At 35.8% G+C, this 18385-nt stretch overlaps 1 protein-coding gene across 6 annotated transcripts in view; it reads right to left on the bottom strand.

Annotated features, from left to right (window-relative positions):
* COL12A1 (collagen type XII alpha 1 chain) overlaps positions 1-18385 on the bottom strand; it is a 136307-nt gene that overhangs the window by 111021 nt on the left and 6901 nt on the right. For 4 of the 6 annotated variants that reach the window (XM_087915230.1, XM_087915232.1, XM_087915237.1 and 1 more), the window contains exons 2-6: positions 14477-14587; positions 4459-4575; positions 3343-3486; positions 2610-2669; positions 92-355 (exon numbers count right to left, since the gene is read on the bottom strand). In XM_087915230.1, the coding sequence (XP_087771356.1) occupies positions 92-355; positions 2610-2669; positions 3343-3486; positions 4459-4575; positions 14477-14552 (661 nt within the window). In that variant the 5' untranslated portion in view covers positions 14553-14587. The remainder of the gene's footprint in view (positions 1-91; positions 356-2609; positions 2670-3342; positions 3487-4458; positions 4576-14476; positions 14588-18385) is intronic. The other 2 variants (XM_087915248.1, XM_087915244.1) reach the window with 1 other exon arrangement.

The raw sequence follows: 18385 nt of genomic DNA, 5'->3' as shown, positions 1-18385 counted from the left end.
CATAAAAGAGAGCACCACCCATCCAAAAAAATTAATGGCAGATATCTCATGTTCATTGACGCTTTCTATGGCATCAGAGGGAAGTTCATACCTGTCATTGTATTGCCTCCTTTATATGGTATTCTTCTTATTGCCTCAATTAGATCTCTTTTTCTGAAATACTGATTTAAATTGAATTCAGTCCTTGTATCAGTGCTGTACTGGACTATTCCAACTCTTGTCTTGTCCTCTCCAATATCAAATGCTGATACAAGAGTAATGATGAAGTCCAATATGTATTTAAAGTTATTTCTGCCCACGCTCCAAGAACCATCAACAAGAAAAACTAGATCTGTAACAGCACTAATGGAACATTCTGAAACATAATGGAACAGAATTATTAATTAACCCTCACATATACACTTATATATTCTAAGTGTTTAATTTATTTTGGGTCCATGCACATGAATCAGAAAACTAGAAGATATTTATGCATGTATCCATGCATCCCTTCAAGTCATTGTGGACTCCTGGCATCTATTTGCTGATCCCTGTTTTTCTTGGCAAGATTTTGGAAATGGTTTGCCATTGCCTGCTTCCGGTGGCTAAGGAAGAGTGACTGGCCCAAAGTCACCCAGGTGACTTTGTATGCAACGCTAAAATACAAAGTCTCCCAGTTTCTTCCGGTGCATTAACTATTACACCAAACTGGCTATATAGATAGAAGATAGCTAGATAGCAATATACATATATTCCAAATTTGTGTTTATGGAAAAAGTTTAATAATCCAGGGGAAGTTAAATCTCATTAATTTATCATGCCGTTGGCAGCCAATTCTGGACTGCCTCCCGTGCTACTCTATATCAGCAGTCACCAACCAGTGGTCCATGAGAAAATTTTGGTAGGCCACAGAGAAATCTCACCCCAGAGCACCCCCGCAAAGCAATTAATCCAGGCTACGCAGAAACACAAGGCTGTGCCTCCCACATGGCCCGCAAGAACCCTCCCCATCCATTCACTACTTACCCGGAAAACTTGCCTCCTAAATTGCTATTTTCCTGACCATCTGCTGTGCCAGATTTAGATTAAGAAACAGGAAATTGTTGGTTTTGTTGCTTTCTAGCTAGTCTTTAGATCTTTGGCTTTGCTTTTTTTTTTAAACAAACTTTATTGATTACAAAACCAAAATATCAAACAAACACAACACACAGAAGAAGAAAGAAAAGAAATAGTGCTTTGCTTTTAAGCACAGCCGAACCTCCCTTAGGACTGAAGGTTCTATTAGGCAGTGCAGACTCATGGCAAGCAAATTTTATGTGACAGACTGAGCTAGCCAATGGCAGATAGATAGATCACTGAATGATTCTGTGAGCAATTCAATCTGCCTGCCTGCTTTGCCTGATTTTGGGTAAAAATTGCTCTTTTTTATATAAAAAATTCAATACTTACATACATGGTATGTTGTTGAGTTAATTTTATGAGTTTGCTTGCAAGCAAATTTTATGTGACAGACTGAGTTAGCCAATGGCAGGTAGATATCTGAATGAATCTGTGATTCTGTTAGCAACCTAATCGGTCTGCCTGCTTTTCCTGGTTTTGGGTAAAAGTTGCTCTTTTTTATTAAAAAATTCAATATTTATATAAATATTTATAATATTTACATACAAGCCATGCCCAGCCAGTCACATGACCACCAAGCCACACCCACAAATTAAGCCACACCCACAGAACCAATTAGTGGTCCCTGGGATTTAAAATTATGAGTTTGGTGGTCCCTGAGGTCCAACAGGTTGGTGACCCCTGCTCTATATCATTGATATTGACTGAATATCATTGTAACTAATGATTTTGAGCAGCTAACATCACATAAAAACACAATATCAAAATAAATATCGAAGTATATTAATGTACAAGCCTAAAATGGAAGCAGAAAACAAATCTATTCAACGATAAAGTAACAGCATCTCATGGGCTTTAGACAATCCATCCGCTCCATACCCAGAATATATAATTGTCATATTCGTCTCATATGAATAAGGTAAAGAAAGCATATTTGAATGACTTTTTGAAATCGGAATCAGTTTCCACCCTGTTTATTGACAAAAGGGTTTCTCTGAATCAAATCTAAAATGGTTGGCATGACTCCTGAGTCAAACAAAAGTCTCACTGTTATTCAGAGTCTGGAGATTGTTAGATCAAAGGATAAATAAGGAGAAAGGGAAAATAATATATTTGAAAGTGTTGAAAGCATGGGCAACAAATAAAGTTCAGCTCCGCCATTAAGAATAAGCACGAACCAAAGAATGAGGCATATAAATTTTATATACTGTAGAATTTGCCTGAGATGAAAAGGGATCTTCTGTTTTAGTCTTTTCCAATGTGATGCTTTCATATTCATTGGACTTTTAACTTCTGGATTTCCCAGTCAGAACAATGGGGATTATAAGAATTTAATAAAAGCATACCTAAAGGTCCTAGGATTTTTTTAAAAAAATGCTTTTTCCCCAGCCAGTAAAAATGCATTGTGAAGAGCGAAAACACATTTGTGTATCTCTAGGGTTATGCTGGTTTAGAAATAGATGTTTTGTTTTGCCATATACCAGAAGCAGCAACATTACAAAATTACTTACTTTGCAAATTAATTTCTTCAGTCTTCTTTACTCCTGTTGTTACAAAGCCACCTGTTTGAACTAGAACAGAACAGAACACACAGCTTAATAAAAAAAAGAAAGAAAGAAAGAAATCGTCTCAGCATCAAAGGGTTGGTTTCCATTTATCTACTTTTTATGGATCTTTGAAACTGTAATGGGAGAATACAATGTTGAATAAAACTGCAGATTATATACAAACAGTACTATTACAGAGCTCTGGTAACGCAGTGGTTAGAATACTGTATTGCAAACAAACTCTGCCCAGTCTGGAGTTTGATCCTGACTGGCTCAAGATTGATTCAGCCTCCCATTCTTCCCAGGTCAGTAAAATGGGAACTCAAATTGTTGGGGGTAATGTGCAAATATTGTTTCTACATTATAAACTGCCCAGAGAGTGTGGTAAAGGGCTATGGGGTGGTATATAAGCTTAACTGCAATTGCTACTGCTACAAGTATCTCATGGATTTTTTGAAATCTACATTCAGCATATTTATTTACTAATTAAAACAAATTAAGTCCAACCTTAAAATGTAGAAGTCAAACATCTACATATACAGTACTACATATGTAAGACACTCAGTGGTTCCTTGCATCTCAAGATGAATGTCATATAAATTTAACAAATGATAAATTAAAATATAGTAAATATTATCTTTTTAGCAGTATTGAAAATATATTCCAAACAACATCTGGGTCAATTTTGCAAACTTACTTGTAAGTTGTCCAGTGACAGGTAAACTTTCATCTATAGCATCATATGAATTTATTGTTACAATATATTCAGTATCAGGTATGAGGTCTGTTAACAAAGTTTCAGTAGCTGTATGCGCTAAAGTAAATTCTCTACTTGAATCATCTGCAATTATACATAAAGAACATTTTCATAATCAGAACTTCTAAATCACATAATAACCATTTATTCAAAAATTATGTATCAATTATATATCAAGGAACAAATGTTAAAAGCTCACAGACATTTAGATGTCCTGAACAGATTTCCTAAAAGAGCTAGCAATAATCCATTCATGGTGCATATACTTTGAGCATCATCAGATGTAAAAAGAAACAATGGACTTGTTAGCAAAAAAAAAAATTATCTAACTCATCCAGGAAATGAAATAGTAGAGGATAGACAAGATTAACAAAAGAGGGGAAACTCCCCCTAAATGCATCCCATGTTATAACCTATTGCAAGGGATTTGTCCATACAATACTGTGTGTTACAGACACTGTAGTATAATAGTTATAGTGTTGGATTTAAACTGGAGTAATTCAGATTCAAAGTCCCTACACAAAACCCACTGGATTTTGTCATTTGGATACAATGAGGGAAGGTCCCTATCGCCTTAGCAATCACAGATAAGGCAATATAAAAATGTAATAAATATATACAGATACTTATTGCAGATACACATGATAAACCAAGTATTGTGATAGAAATACTGTTCCTTTCATACTTGCATGAAGATGTCATATACAACTATATAAGGGGCAGAAGTGGCCCTGTGACATCACAAGTTTTTTTTTCCTGTTTCTGAAATTTCAGTTTGCTGAAGTCACTTCTGACTCTATTGGCTTTTTCCTAATCAATTATGGCTACAGTTCCATTCATGTTTACTAAAACATAAAAGTCACTAAACTCAGGGCATTTTTCTGCCGCCTAGACATGAATAATATTGTAATGTAATTTTCAGGGCAATTTTCGACAAATTAAAGGTGTCCCATTTAAATTTTTCATTTAGACATTCTCAAAATCAACCAGGAAGATAGAGACAATTCCACAAAAGCACATTAATTCAGAGTTCTAAAAAAGAACATTAAATCTTACCAGCTGCAGACTTCACAGTTATCCGGTAACCTTCTATTGTATCAGATGGTTTTGCCCATGACATTTGAACAGTATTTTCATCTATAATTTTAAATTTCAAGTCTGAAGGTGGATTAACTGCAAAAGATTTATATCAAGCAAAGTGTGTTTAAATGTTGAAGAAAGTAATTTCATAATAATTTTAAAATATGTTAAGCAAAGCTTGCTAAGATATGTCTTTGCATAAATTTGTTTCCAACACATATAAAGGTATGCTGTTGGCAAAAGGGAGGTTGCAAGCTGATGAACATGACAAAACGTATCAAAGAAAATATGCATCACAGAGGACAGCAACAGAACATTTGTTTCTTGAATTGTCAAACCATTCAAGAATGGCCAGCAGAATCAAGCACAATAGAAAACACATTTCAATACATGTACAATGATTTCACACATAATAATCACATATGCAAACGTTTTCACAAAACAATTAAAAGAACGTTCTTAACATGCTGGATGCAATTTATAAAAGCATGCCAAATCACAACCTGCTTATAACACCATGAGATCATTTGACGAGAACATAAAATCCCTTTCAACAGATCAAAGAATATATAACTCTTTGAAATTCATCTCTGCATATTTGTACTTCACTGAATCTTTAGAGGTAGTATGCAGAGATATGTGTATTGTGGAAAATGTGGTAAGATTTAAGTGGCTCTTTGCTCAATTTACATCAGACCTAAATATAACCCCTTATTTCCAAAAAGCCACCTAAGTAGCTTTATCTTGTATATGCTGCTGATATGTAAAATGGGAAATAAGATGTTACTAAGAAAATATTTGATGTTTTCTGGCACAGTTGAATGTATTGGTACACAAAACTAAGTTTTCTGACTGTTTACACCACTCTGCTATACCAATCCTGCGGTGTAAACCATCCTTACCATTTTTATGCTCTGTGTGTAGCAGGTGTTCCCATACTGAGAAACGGCATTTTAAAATAAAATGCCAGTATGGTATTTCACACAACAATTGTTAATTATGGAAAGACAACATCAAGATATATGTATAGACATTTATTTACAGGATGTAGAGAGGAAAACAAGGAAAAAGGCATCAGTGATCCAAACAAATGATTATGTATCAATCTGTGGGAACCAGCAAGAAAATGAACTGAATGTAGTATAGAAAGAAATAGTTTCCAAATGCTATCTAGCAGCATCATGCATTTGTATTTTTATCTATCTATAGACAGATATATAGGTATATGATATGATATCCATCTATCTATATATAGATATATGAAAGTCAATTTTATTATTTTAATTTACTGTAGCTTCCATAGTGGGCAAAAGCCTCCATGTACAAGGATCATTGCCAAAGACATTACATAATAATATTTTATAATGATATTCTCATGTTAATTCAGTCATGCAAAATCATGCAGTCCTCTATGGATTCACTGTCAGTGCATGGTATGCGTACTACAAAAAGATAAGTTTTAACTACTGTACATAAGGTTTAATAAAGGCATATGAGATTCAGTCATACTTTTCTTGACACTTCAGGTTGATTGGCAAACACCAATCAATATTGAGATATTGATTATAGCATATGTAGACAGCTATATATCAGGATTTTCTTGAAAGATGTCCACCTCTGCAAAATTAAAAATGTTTTTTTAAAACTATTTAACAGTGGACTACTTAGAAATCAATAAATAAATGTTAAATACTGCTATAGTAACAATCATATTAATATAGCTCTGTTGATTGTAAGGGTGCGGTGCTTTGCAAGTGATTAACTCTTTAAAAACTAAATAAAAGTTTAATGCACTTGTGAGTTGGCCATTTCAGGGTTTTTAAAATACTGTCTGCTTCTTAATAAATTGCCATTTCCAATGAGATAGGATTACATGGCTTGGCATTGATGCTACCACAAGTAATAGTAGTACAAGAACAAATGTTATTTTTCTCCTATTGTCCATACACAGGCAGTGAGATTAGAATATTAATCTGCATGCACAACTGATCCTTCATTCAACTTAAAGCACTCATACTAATGCCCCCCACCCCAATCAATTAGGTAGTATCTAGCTCATGCAACACGTGTTAATAATAACATTAACATTTTAAAGAATACCATTATAAAATATTCTTTCCACACCAATGGCTCAGGACAAATTTAATGCAAAGGCAGAGACAAATGACCTGAGCATGCTTTTTCTTTTTTAAAAAATGAGTACATGGGAAAAAAAATAGCACCACCAACCTTGAAGGAAATTTGACCTGAAGCAGCAGAGGCCTTAGGCTGTAACTGCTGAAGGACAGCAGCAGCCTATCTTGATGTGATCCAATGACCGGATTCCAGATAAACTGAAAAAGGCCAACTGTAGGGAAAAGTCTTCAACATTTTAAAAAATCTGTAACCCGATTTACAAAAAAACTCAAATGTGGCAGTTAGCCTTTAATTACGAATGTCACTTCTCTCTCATATGAGATTATCTGGTTATTTGCTATAAAGGAAACAGCACAACTTTTCCATAGAACTTCATAAGAAATGCATTTCAGGTTTCTAAATATGAAAACACACACTTCCACAATAATCAAATTCTACCTGTGGCAAGTTCAAAATAAATAGAAGTCCAAACACTGAATCAAAGGTGACTTACATCTAAGCTAAGCATACAGAAGACTTTTTGTAAGTTCACTCCAATTAATTCACTCCTGAATTAATTGCCTATTGTTTTCCTGTAATGGGTCAGCTTTAGAATGTAAATCCTGGATCCAAAGAATCATGCATCTTATTTAGTTATCCAAGACTTTGGGGATTTTCCTTCCAAAACAAATTTGCTTATCCACTGCACAAACTGCTTTTTAAACTAAATGTTTATAAAGCAAATTTCCCTGACAGGGCATGGATACTTTTTATATATAAAGAAAAAAGTTGTACAAATCCCACTTAGCATGCACAAGTCCTTGGTTATACATAAACTAATTCTTTGGGTCTTAGGCTGTCTCACAATCACAATAACACGGTGATTAAAGAAAGCTGTTTTCAGAATTGTGCAAGAAAACAAGACCTGTTCACTTAAGCTTCCATTTTGATTATATTGTTCCCAGTGACATGAAATTTTCAAGTATTTCCTATGTGTCTATCTCAACAATGAAAGCTAAATTTTATCACAATTGTATCACAAGGGATATCTTGCGTGTATGTGTTTGTGTATGATTATAAATCATTATATACAGCATCCAGAATATTACACCACAAATTAAAAATGTGTGTGTCAGTGTATTTGTGCAATTATCACTATCTATTACTACTTCAACCAAAATAAAAGACCTAACAGTTATTTTGTAACCTATTCACACAATTGTTTTAGCATAACTAAAAAGAAAATAGATTATATTTTTAGATTGCCTATCTGCAATTGTTTTGATAAATAAATGCAATTGAATAAGAGGTTAACAGATTTAACATTTTAATTCAACAGTAATCAATAGCTGCTTTTTAAGTAGTCTTCACAAAGTGGGTAGCAAGGTTCAAAAATAATATAACAGGAGAGTAGATTCAAATTGTAAAATTTACTCTCATGACACAAAAGTTCAGTGGACTATACTTATTGTTTTATGTATTTATGTTAATTCGATATTTCTTAGCATTTGATTATATATGGGATTGTAACATTTTAGTATATTTCAAAATATATTTTATTGCTTTCATTAGGTACTTCTCATTAAAATTAAAACTAATTAGAATGTGTCACACTGGCAGGATATGTAGATCGGATATATTCATATCCATTGCTAATCTCTGGCTCATTTCTCAGTATATTTAAATTTGAAGTTTGAGCTACTGTAATGGAAGTATATATTAAGAGAAAAAAAGCAGCCCTAATTGTTATGACTCGGGGCAACCCCTGAAAACTGTCTTTTATTTAAAGACTTTTGTTTAAAAATAAAAATAGAGGAGAAAAAAAACCTGACTATCATTCATAAAAGAGTTTCAGGCGATATGAAAATCAATGGGACATAAAACACATGCTTAGATGAGGCTTTCTTGCAATTGTTTCTGCCTAAAAGTGGTGTTCCTTCCAGGCGTTTCATGAAAACTACTCAGAGAAAATAATCAAAATCATCTTACTATACCAAGAACTAAAGTCCTGCAGTCATAAATGACAAAAAGTACAATCAAATTAGAAATCCGGAAATCAGAAATTATGTATTATATTATTAAGGCAGCAAACAACCAATAAAGAAAGATGCGTGGTTTGTAATACTGTTCTTTTGGAAAGTTGACAGATTTTTCTTTCCAGTATTTGGGATGAAGGCAGACAAAACAAGAGATATGGCAGTGGCACCAAGATTGTGATATATTATAGCCAAATCTTTTACAAATGAAATATGAGAAATGAGGATGGAGCAGCAGTAATTCAAGAGAGTACCATTTAGAACATGATTTAATATGTAGAAAAATGTAAAATGAAAACATCCACTTTAAAACATCCAGAGAAAGATAATTATAGTGTTGCAAACTTTAATTTGTAAAATTAAGAATATCTTCACTAAATTCTTCAAAAGACTATTTATTAAAAAAATTAGTTACTAGTGCTGAGTACATGCTATGTTGGTTTGACTGCATGTAGGCATGTTGAGCGAAGGGTCAACTTTATTCCTAACATTCTCTTCAGCCCCATCCTCACCCAAATCAGGATTCTGAATTTCTAGGGCAGGGTAAACTTGGCAACTTTAACCAGCATAGACTTCAATTCTCAGAATTCCTGGGCCATTCCCCATGTTGACCGGGAAATTCTGGAAATTGAGGGCCACATGCCTTACAATTTATAAGTTGGGAAGCCCTGAAGTAAAGGGATAAAACTGATTCCCTGCAATTTTCAAACTTTCTCTACACTCCAAACAGGATGCAGCCATGCATGATTGTCATGGCAAAGCCTGTAGCTATCCTCTTATTCATTTTCTCTGTTTGATTATAATCCCAATGAAGTAATACATCAGAACAGCTGATCTTTGGTCTTTCCATTATCTTTATTAATAAATCCATTTCTGGGTTGTATTTGTTCATATTTTAAGTGAATTGTCTCTTGAGAATGTTCCACATAGGGGAAATATAGTCTCCCCATATATAGGAATCAAAGACATCAGTGAGAAGCTAGATTTGGGGATTTCACCCATTCTTTCATTTGTTCATTCATTCATTGTTCAAGAGATTGATAAACTGGTAAGGTGAAATCTTCAGTCTAAATTGATATAGCTCACACTTGAGTGTTGTTTTTTACAGAATTATCAGAACTTCAGTGTGACTAAGAAACAATGAATATTGTTTGGGACTATGTAACTAAAGAAAATAGAGGAGTAGTAATTAAAATGAAGTCTCCTCCAAGCTGAACTCAACTTTTGTGACTTCCCAGGTAGATATTAGTAAATTGTATTTGCTAAATGTTCTGAGTTGCATAGGTTACTGTAGGATACAAATCCCACTTAGCCCATGAAAATGTAACTGAGGCCACTGAAGAAGACAATCAGAATCATCCTACTTAATTAAATCCTCAGAAAAATAACATTTTGAAGCCCATCCCAATTAGCCTGCATTAGTTCTTCATAGCATTCTTCAAAGCAGTCAGAACATAGTAATGTATGCCTACCACAGCCTATCAAAGATACTTAAAAAGAATAATGGTTTAAAACCAATTGTCAGAATTTATTGATATTCTTCAAACAATATTTGATACATTGAAGAAAAGGCCAAGGTGTTTTCTGATTTTTAATTTTGCTTTTGGGGCCTTCACTTGTTTAGAGATTCTAAGCCAGTGGCCCTTTCGGCTTAACCTCCAGCCAGGTGAGCAACAGCTCCATTCTGAAAAATAAACTTGGAAATCATTACTGACCATGGCTACTATCTAAATTTTCTCTTCCTTTGGTGTTAGGAGGGTTTGAGAGGTTCCCTATACAGGTGAAACTCGAAAAATTAGAATATCGTGCAAAAGTTCATTTATTTCAGTAATGCACCTTAAAAGGTGAAACTAATATATGAGATAGACTCACTACATGCAAAGCAAGATAGTTCAAGCCGTGGTGTGTCATAATTGAGCTTTTGGCTTACAGCTCATGAAAACCCCAAATCCACAATCTCAGAAAATTAGAGTATTGTGAAAAGGTTCAATATTATAGGCTCAAAGTGTCCCACTCTAATCAGCTAATTAAGCCATAACACCTGCAAAGGGTTCCTGAGCCTTTAAATGGTCTCTCAGTCAGGTTCAGTAGGAATCACAATCATGGGAAAGACTGCTGACCTGACAGTTGTGCGAAAACCATCATTGACACCCTCCATAAGGAGGGAAAGCCTCAAAGGCAATTGCAAAAGAAGTTGGATGTTCCCAAAGTGCTATATCAAAGCACATTAATAGAAAGTTATGTGGAAGGGAAAAGGTGCACAAGCAGCAGGGATGACCGCAGCCTGGAGAGGATTGTCAGAAAAAGGCCATTCAAAAGTGTTGGGGACTTTCACAAGGAGTGGACTGAGGCTGGAGTCAGTGCATCAAGAGCCACCACACACAGACGGATCCTGGACATGGGCTTCAAATGTCGTATTCCTCTTGTCAAGCCACTCCTGAACAAACAACGTCAGAAGCATCTTACCTGGGCTAAAGAAAAACAGACCTGGTCTGTAGCTCAGTGGTCCAAAGTCCCCTTTTCTGATGAGAGCAACTTTTGCATCTCATTTGGAAACCAAAGTCTGGAGGAAGAATGGAGAGGCACATACTGCAAGATGCTTGAAGTCCAGTGTGAAGTTTCTACAGTCTGTGTTGATTTGGGGAGCCATGTCATCTGCTGGTGTTGGTCCACTGTACTTCATTAAGTCCAGGGTCAACACAGCCATCTACCAGGAGATTTTGGAGCACTGCATGCTTCCTTCCGCAGATGAGCTTTATGGGGATGCTGACTTCATTTTCCAGAAGGACTTGGCTCCTGCCCACTGCCAAAAGCTCCAAAACCTGGTTCAATGACCGTGGAATTACTGTGCTTAATTGGCCAGAAAACTTGACTGACCTGAACCCCATAGAGAATCTATGGGGCATTGCCAAGAGAAAAATGAGAGACATGAGACCGAAAAATGCAGAAGAGCTGAAGGCCGCTATTGAAGCATCCTGGTCTTCCATAACACCTCAGCAGTGCCATAGGCTGATAATTTCCATGCCACGGCGCATTGAGGCAGTAATTGCTGCAAAAGGGGCCCAAACCAAGTACTGAGTATATATGCATGCTTACACTTTTCAGAGGTCTGATATTGTTTTATGTACAATCCTTGTTTTATTGATTGCATGTAATATTCTAATTTTCTGAGATTGTGGATTTGGGGTTTTCATGATCTGTAAGCCATAATCATCTCAATTATGACACTTCATGGCTTGAACTACCTTGCTTTGCATGTAATGAGTCTATTCCATGTATTAGTTTCACCTTTTAAGTTGCATTACTGAAATAAATGAACTTTTGCACGATATTCTAATTTTTCGAGTTTCACCTGTAATTCCTTTGCAGAACCCAAAGCTGCCTCTGTATCAGGATCAATGGGATGTAACCTCATTTCATATTACACATGTAACTCTTTGAAAGTGTTTTAGAAATGATACTTAATGGATTTAATTTAATCTGAGGCCATTTTGGGGAAAAAATTGAAATGACATTTACAAGTCACATTTTTTCTCACCTATTCAATTTTAAATGTCTCCTTTAAAAGACTTGCAAGCAAAGAAATTGCTCTGCAGTTTTTCACAGATTTTCATTTAAATCTGTACCAGTGTCTATAGTGGTTTTGTTTTTTGGGATTTCCAGGATTGTTTTTGGTTTTTCTTATAAAAACAGAAGCTAGCAAAAAAAATTGGAAATGATTGATGATTAAGCATATAAAGAAAAGTGTAAGTCCTGTCAGTTTCTGCAGGCAGCAATTTGAGAAAGGTAGCCACAAGTAAAAATCAAGCCACACGTCTGTCCATCATTTAAGAGGATATTTGGTTAGGAATTATGGCATGGGTTTCTTTTACAGAACTACCATATTCATTCTGTGGGAGGTACAGACAGGTTCATTTTGTGCTCTCGCCTGAAGGTGAAGGGCAACAGGATGGGGAAGGCTTCTCTAATTTGCAAGTGCTAATTTACATAATTCTTTTCATTGAAGTTGAAGAGTCAATTGGCATTGTGAATGTTGCAGATCAGGGCTGTCAAACTCGCAGCCCACAGGCCAGATACATCACATGATGGTCACGCCCATGCCTGGTTTAACAAATGGGGGAAAAGTCATGATACATCATGTGACACTGTCATGATGACACGAGTTTGACAGCTCTGCTGCAGATGGTGCTGCAGCTTAGAGATATGTCTTTTCAATAACTTATCTGTTCTCACAGAAACACAAACAAGGGATTTAAAATACCAGGCTGGAGATGAACAGTGAACTACATTTATGATACCAAATGATAAACCAATGTCTTGCGGTGCCTTTGAACCAAAGGACTAGATTCTGCAGGCTTTTTCAATGTACTAGTAAAGACCACTCAAGATAACTGGGGTTCTGAAACATGTTGAATGCTACTGCTCCATCCTTAAACATTAATCATGCAATAATGTATACAGCAGTATTAAGGAATCTAATACTTAAATATTAGATTCACAAATCACTCCTTCCAAAATAATACATCTGCTTGCAATAAATTGAATGTAAAAGGAAAAAAGGTGAGAAATTTAAATAGCAAATTCTTAAATAAAATAATGGGAACAATGCAGCAAACAGGGCTAGACATAATGAGCTGACGAGTTGATTTCCAAAATTAAGAGATAATGAAAAGAAAGGCCAACAATAGAAGAACAGATACTGGGTAAAATATTGTGTATTACTCTATAGAACTATAAGCTAATTTGCTGCCTTCCCATGGATAAAACAGTAAGAGCAAATTTGTTCCTTGCCACATGGTGTTAATTAGAAGCCTTATTTCCCCAATATATAAGAACAATATATACTTACACAATACAAATCAAGAGCTCCATCCAAATCATTATCTCCTTTCATGTACAAAAAGGTCAGTGCAGTGCAATGACAAATTTGGCAATCCAACATTTTCAAGGAAAAAATGAGATGGTTGGAGAACAGCTGAAATAGCAAAATGTCCTTGTTTTGCCGCTACTTCTCCAACTCTAGAAAAGGTTTTGCCAGGTGTATGTTTAAGCAGTAAAGTGATAAGAAGAAGGCATTACATATGAAGTAGATGAGAAAGTATACTTAATTTGTATGATTAAAAGGTGGGGGGGGAGAGAAATCTATTGTACAGTGTTTCCAAATGGTTAATCCAATGTGCTGACTGAGACTCAGTCTGTGTGGGAGCCCAAGCAGGAAAGTTTTGAGTGTCCCCAGGGACCCTGGTGTTGCTCCAAAAACAGGAGCCAGGCTTGCTCATTCCTTGCTCTGTCCCAAATGAACTGACTCACTGAGAAGAGGACTTCCCTTCCCCTTCCCTTCCAAACAAAACACACAGGCAGCCAGATTTTGTTGGAGTGCTTTATTTTATAAATGCTTCAAAATAATACTTAAAAAAAAAAAAGCAGACACATGTATCTTGTATATATATTCGCAGTACAAAGCAGAGCAATTAAGCATTGAGAGGGTGTGGACAAGTGCTTCGGGGCTTCTCCTACTACTAAGGAGAGGTTTCAAGTTGGCACAGGAATCTTCCTTCTCTCTAATCACCCTTCAAAAGAACGGTAGAGAGAAAAGGAACAGCAGTGGAGGGCCAAGATCACAATGGAGATCGAGTGTGGACAGCACACCAGAAAGACAACAAAACAAAGGAAAGAGAAGAGCGACTCTGCCGAAGTTGCTCTATAGAAATAAACAAACTACGGAAAGAAAGAGAACAGAAAGGAGAGAGGATGATATGAAACAAGTCACCCCCAGAGAGCAACTCTTACTTTGTTTAATTCTGCACCATCCCTTTCATGGAATAAAGGACAGAGTTATTTACCTTGAGCCTCAATTGAACGAAGGAGGAGAACTGCACATAGGACAGCTACAGCTGTTGCACGGAGCCTTATCTTCATGGCTGCTGCTCTATATCACAACCACATGAATAATTCTAAAAAAGGAAAAGAAAAAATAAGAGACTTAGTACAGTGGGGGGTTTTTCCTAAGCAGGCGGAGTAGAGAAGGGAGGAAATCATATAGCAAGGAGGGAAAGAAAGTTCAAGATCAGCTTTCACCAATTTGTGCACTCCAGATTGGTAGGAACTTCCTTCGCTTCCCTTACGCTACTCAGGTCTGTCAGAATAGAAAAGAACGTTTTACATCATTTTCTCCACCATAGTCAACTTTCCTTTCCAGCAAAAAAAACCCTTCCTTTCCCCATCTTCTTGCACCAAGTCAGAATTTTTCAATGAGGAACTTTCCCACTCTCTCCAAACTCCAAAACTCATCGCTGCTTGTTGTTCCAGATCTAGGAATAAATTGACAAATATAGAGATACACAGATAGCTCTTTCTCACCAACCATCCATTCAGCAACTGTTCAAAGTTACAACAGTGCTGAAAAAGAAGATCAACCAGACAATATCCCTGCAATCACGATTTGGGTGTTTGGCAACCATTATACTCTATCTATCTATCTATCTATCTATCTATCTATCTATCTATCTATCTACCTACCTACCTACCTACCTACCTAATCATGTTTTTTGATTGCCCATCTCCCTCTCCCATTTATGATGGTCTCGGCTTCCCAGTCATATGATCAGGATCTGTGATCTTCACAGCCAGCTTCCTACAAGTGAAGTCAGTGGGGAAGCCAGCACAAAGTCACAAGTCATGATCATGTGACATGTTGCTTAGCAATCATGGCTGGTTTGGAGGATGAGTTAACAAACATCTGTAAATGACACTGTAAGTTGGTGCATTCGCGTCCCATTTCGCTTTACAACTGTGTTGCTTAGCAATAAAGTTGCCAATTCCAACTGCAGTCAGTAAGTGGACTTCTTCAGAAGAAATGATGAACTGAAAACAGTTTCATTAAAAGCAGAGCCAACAACCACAAAGGAATAAAGAGCCAGTGAGTAGACTGGCTTTTTTGATTTCCTCTCCAGACAAGAAGAGAACCTTGGATTGCCCACAAGCACCCCAGAGAGCTACTCCTTATGAGGAGACCACAAGATAGAGGTATCTAGCCTCTAAAAGGACATTGGATTTACTTATTTCCTTTTCCAATCACTTTCAGAAATTGGTTGTTAACTGTTTTTTTTTAGCTATTAGGAAACTTTGAATCAAGAAGAATGTAAATTCTGGGTGAGCAGGTTTTCTTTCAGCAAAAGAAGTTTTAAATATGAGTTTAATTGACTTGAAAAAACTTTTTTGGAACAAAAAGCAAAATGGTGATTAGAATTTTGATTTAAGAAGTTACAAATGGACTAAGAGTATGAATGGATTTGAAATAAAATTTGATAATTATTGTAAGAATCCTTCCTATGTAAAAATGCTTTCGTTTTTAATTTTTTTTAAAAAAAAATGATAGGATGGGATTTGAAAAGTTAAGAGAAAACTAGAAGGAATTAAAGATTACAATTAAAGGAGAAGAACATTTAACTTTATAACTAGTAGATTTGACTTACTAAATACAGTATGGAGCAAAATAACATTGGATGATATTTTTGAACAATGGACTGAGAAGTTAATTTTAAGAGTATCTGCCTTTATGGACAGATTCTGTTTCAAAAAATATCACAGAAGAGGAACAAGGATTACTGGATAAAATCTGAGAGGGATCTGAAAATGGATTTTAAACCAAAAAGATTACAATTTTGATAAAGAAAAATATATTACACTGGGCATACATAAGAAACCAATATCTGATATCTTAATAATTAGAAGGGATAAACAACTAACAACCCAAGGCAGTGACCTGGATAATCTTCCTATACTGGATTTATAAAAGGGGTGTGTTAAATGTTTACTTTAAACTTTTTTGAACTTTGTGAGAAGGTGCAAAGAAAATGAAAAAAAAAGTTCTAGAACATTATTTAAATCGGCTAAAGATCAAGATTATTAAAAAAATAAAAAGGAAGAATCTAAAGTTGGTTTATTTGATCAAGATAAAATAAATTGTTATCTCTGGTAACACTTAATGGAATTTTGCTGACACCAGGACTGAAATGATGAAGCTTGACAAATTGCTTATAGATAAGAGATGGGATATGGGAAAAATATCATTTGTTTTATTTTAAAAGAAGATGATATGTATTGTTTATACTTGTGATGAAGAGGGAAGTCATTTCATATATTCCTTTTCTTTTCTTTACTATATACAGTATTTATTTTTATTTTCTGCCTCTATTTTTTCTTTTTACCCTTTTATCTTTTTAGTTGGTAGTAGTTTTCTGTCATTGTAATTGTAAATTTCAATGAAAATCATTAGTAAACCAATTGCTGTCAGTAAGTGAGGAATACCTGTGCTATAATGAGCTTGATGGAGTAAGATAATGGCAGCAAAGCAATGCAGTTATAGGAGCCGTTTAAATTAATGCGTAATTCACCATGTGTTTCTTTAAATATCATCACCAGTTAACGAAGGAAACAAATCAGTCCACAGTTGCCTATCTTAAATGTTGTTCCAAGATGCCTTGCATAACTAGCTTCAGTGTGTGGCCGATTGTACAATGAGTAGCCTCACCCTTCAAAATTGCCTGGCAAATCTCCTATCTTCTCCTAAGTGCACTGAGCTAATTTATACAACATTCCGAAATTGCAGTAAATGGGCAGAGGCCTCCATCCTCTCCATGAAGAGACATCCTCCTCTTCTTTTTCCAGGAGTGGATAGAATCTCTGCCCACTAACTATAATCTTGGAGAATCCTCAAATCCATACAGTTCTATTTCAATAAATACATAGAATATTAAAAAATAAGAACAGGCATTACATATTACCCTGGAACAAATTACTTACAAATGTAATTCAGTCCAAAATTAGTCATGCCAATCATTAAGCAGGACTTCACATGACTGACTCGGTTTTTCAAAGTTTTTTTCTGACAGTTGTAAAGCAAACACTGTGGTCATTAAACCTACTGTTTGCAATAAGCATTGTTTTGCAGGAAATCAGAAATAAACAATAAATGTCAATTGGGAGGGGAGGGACATAAATCATGGTCACATAACTGTGCCAAATCTCAAATGGCCATAAATGCAGGCCAGTTGCCAAGTGCCAAAAAATGTGACCACATTATTGTGAAGGGGTGGGCAAACATCCAGGTTGCAATCACTTTTGTAACTTTGAACAATTGGTAAGTGACTGGTCTTATTAAGCACGGACTAATCATAATCTATAATAAAACTGACAACCCTCTTTCCTGCATGACCATCCGTTTGTTTGTTTTTAAAGTTCTAGTGCATTTAAAATTCTGCATTTTACATGTGCACAGCGATAGTAGAAGAATGATGGATAGTTCAAGCAGAAAGGGAAGGCATATCTCCCTCTTTGTGCTCCTGTCCATCATGCTATCCTTGAGAAAATACAGGCATGAGGTCCAGTGATGGTAATGAAGAAGATCCTTTGCAAGAGAAAAGCTTCTGGTGCTGTGGTTCACGACCCCTTTGGGGGCCGGACGACCCTTTCACAGGGGTCGCCTAAGACCATCGGAAAACACATATTTTCGATGGTCTTAGGAACTGAGCCATAATTTTATGGTTGGGGTCACCACAACATGAGGAACTGTATTAAAGGGTCGTGGCATTAGGAAGGCTGAGAACCACTGTTCTAGTGCCTCTTTCAACTGGGAGTTGACTTCTTTTTCACAACTGTTAAAGCAGTTAGTTAAGGATAATTTTTGAAAGACTGACAGTAGTTTGGAAAGGGTAATAGAAATTGCTCACCCTTCTTGCTACTCTTCTGCC

This window comes from Pseudonaja textilis, chromosome 1 (genome assembly GCF_049901715.1).
Source record: "Pseudonaja textilis isolate UNSWEBS1 chromosome 1, rPseTex1.2, whole genome shotgun sequence".
Lineage (NCBI taxonomy): Eukaryota > Metazoa > Chordata > Lepidosauria > Squamata > Elapidae > Pseudonaja > Pseudonaja textilis.
Note: the sequence above shows the minus strand (reverse complement) of the source record. Positions and strands in the feature narration are given on the sequence as shown.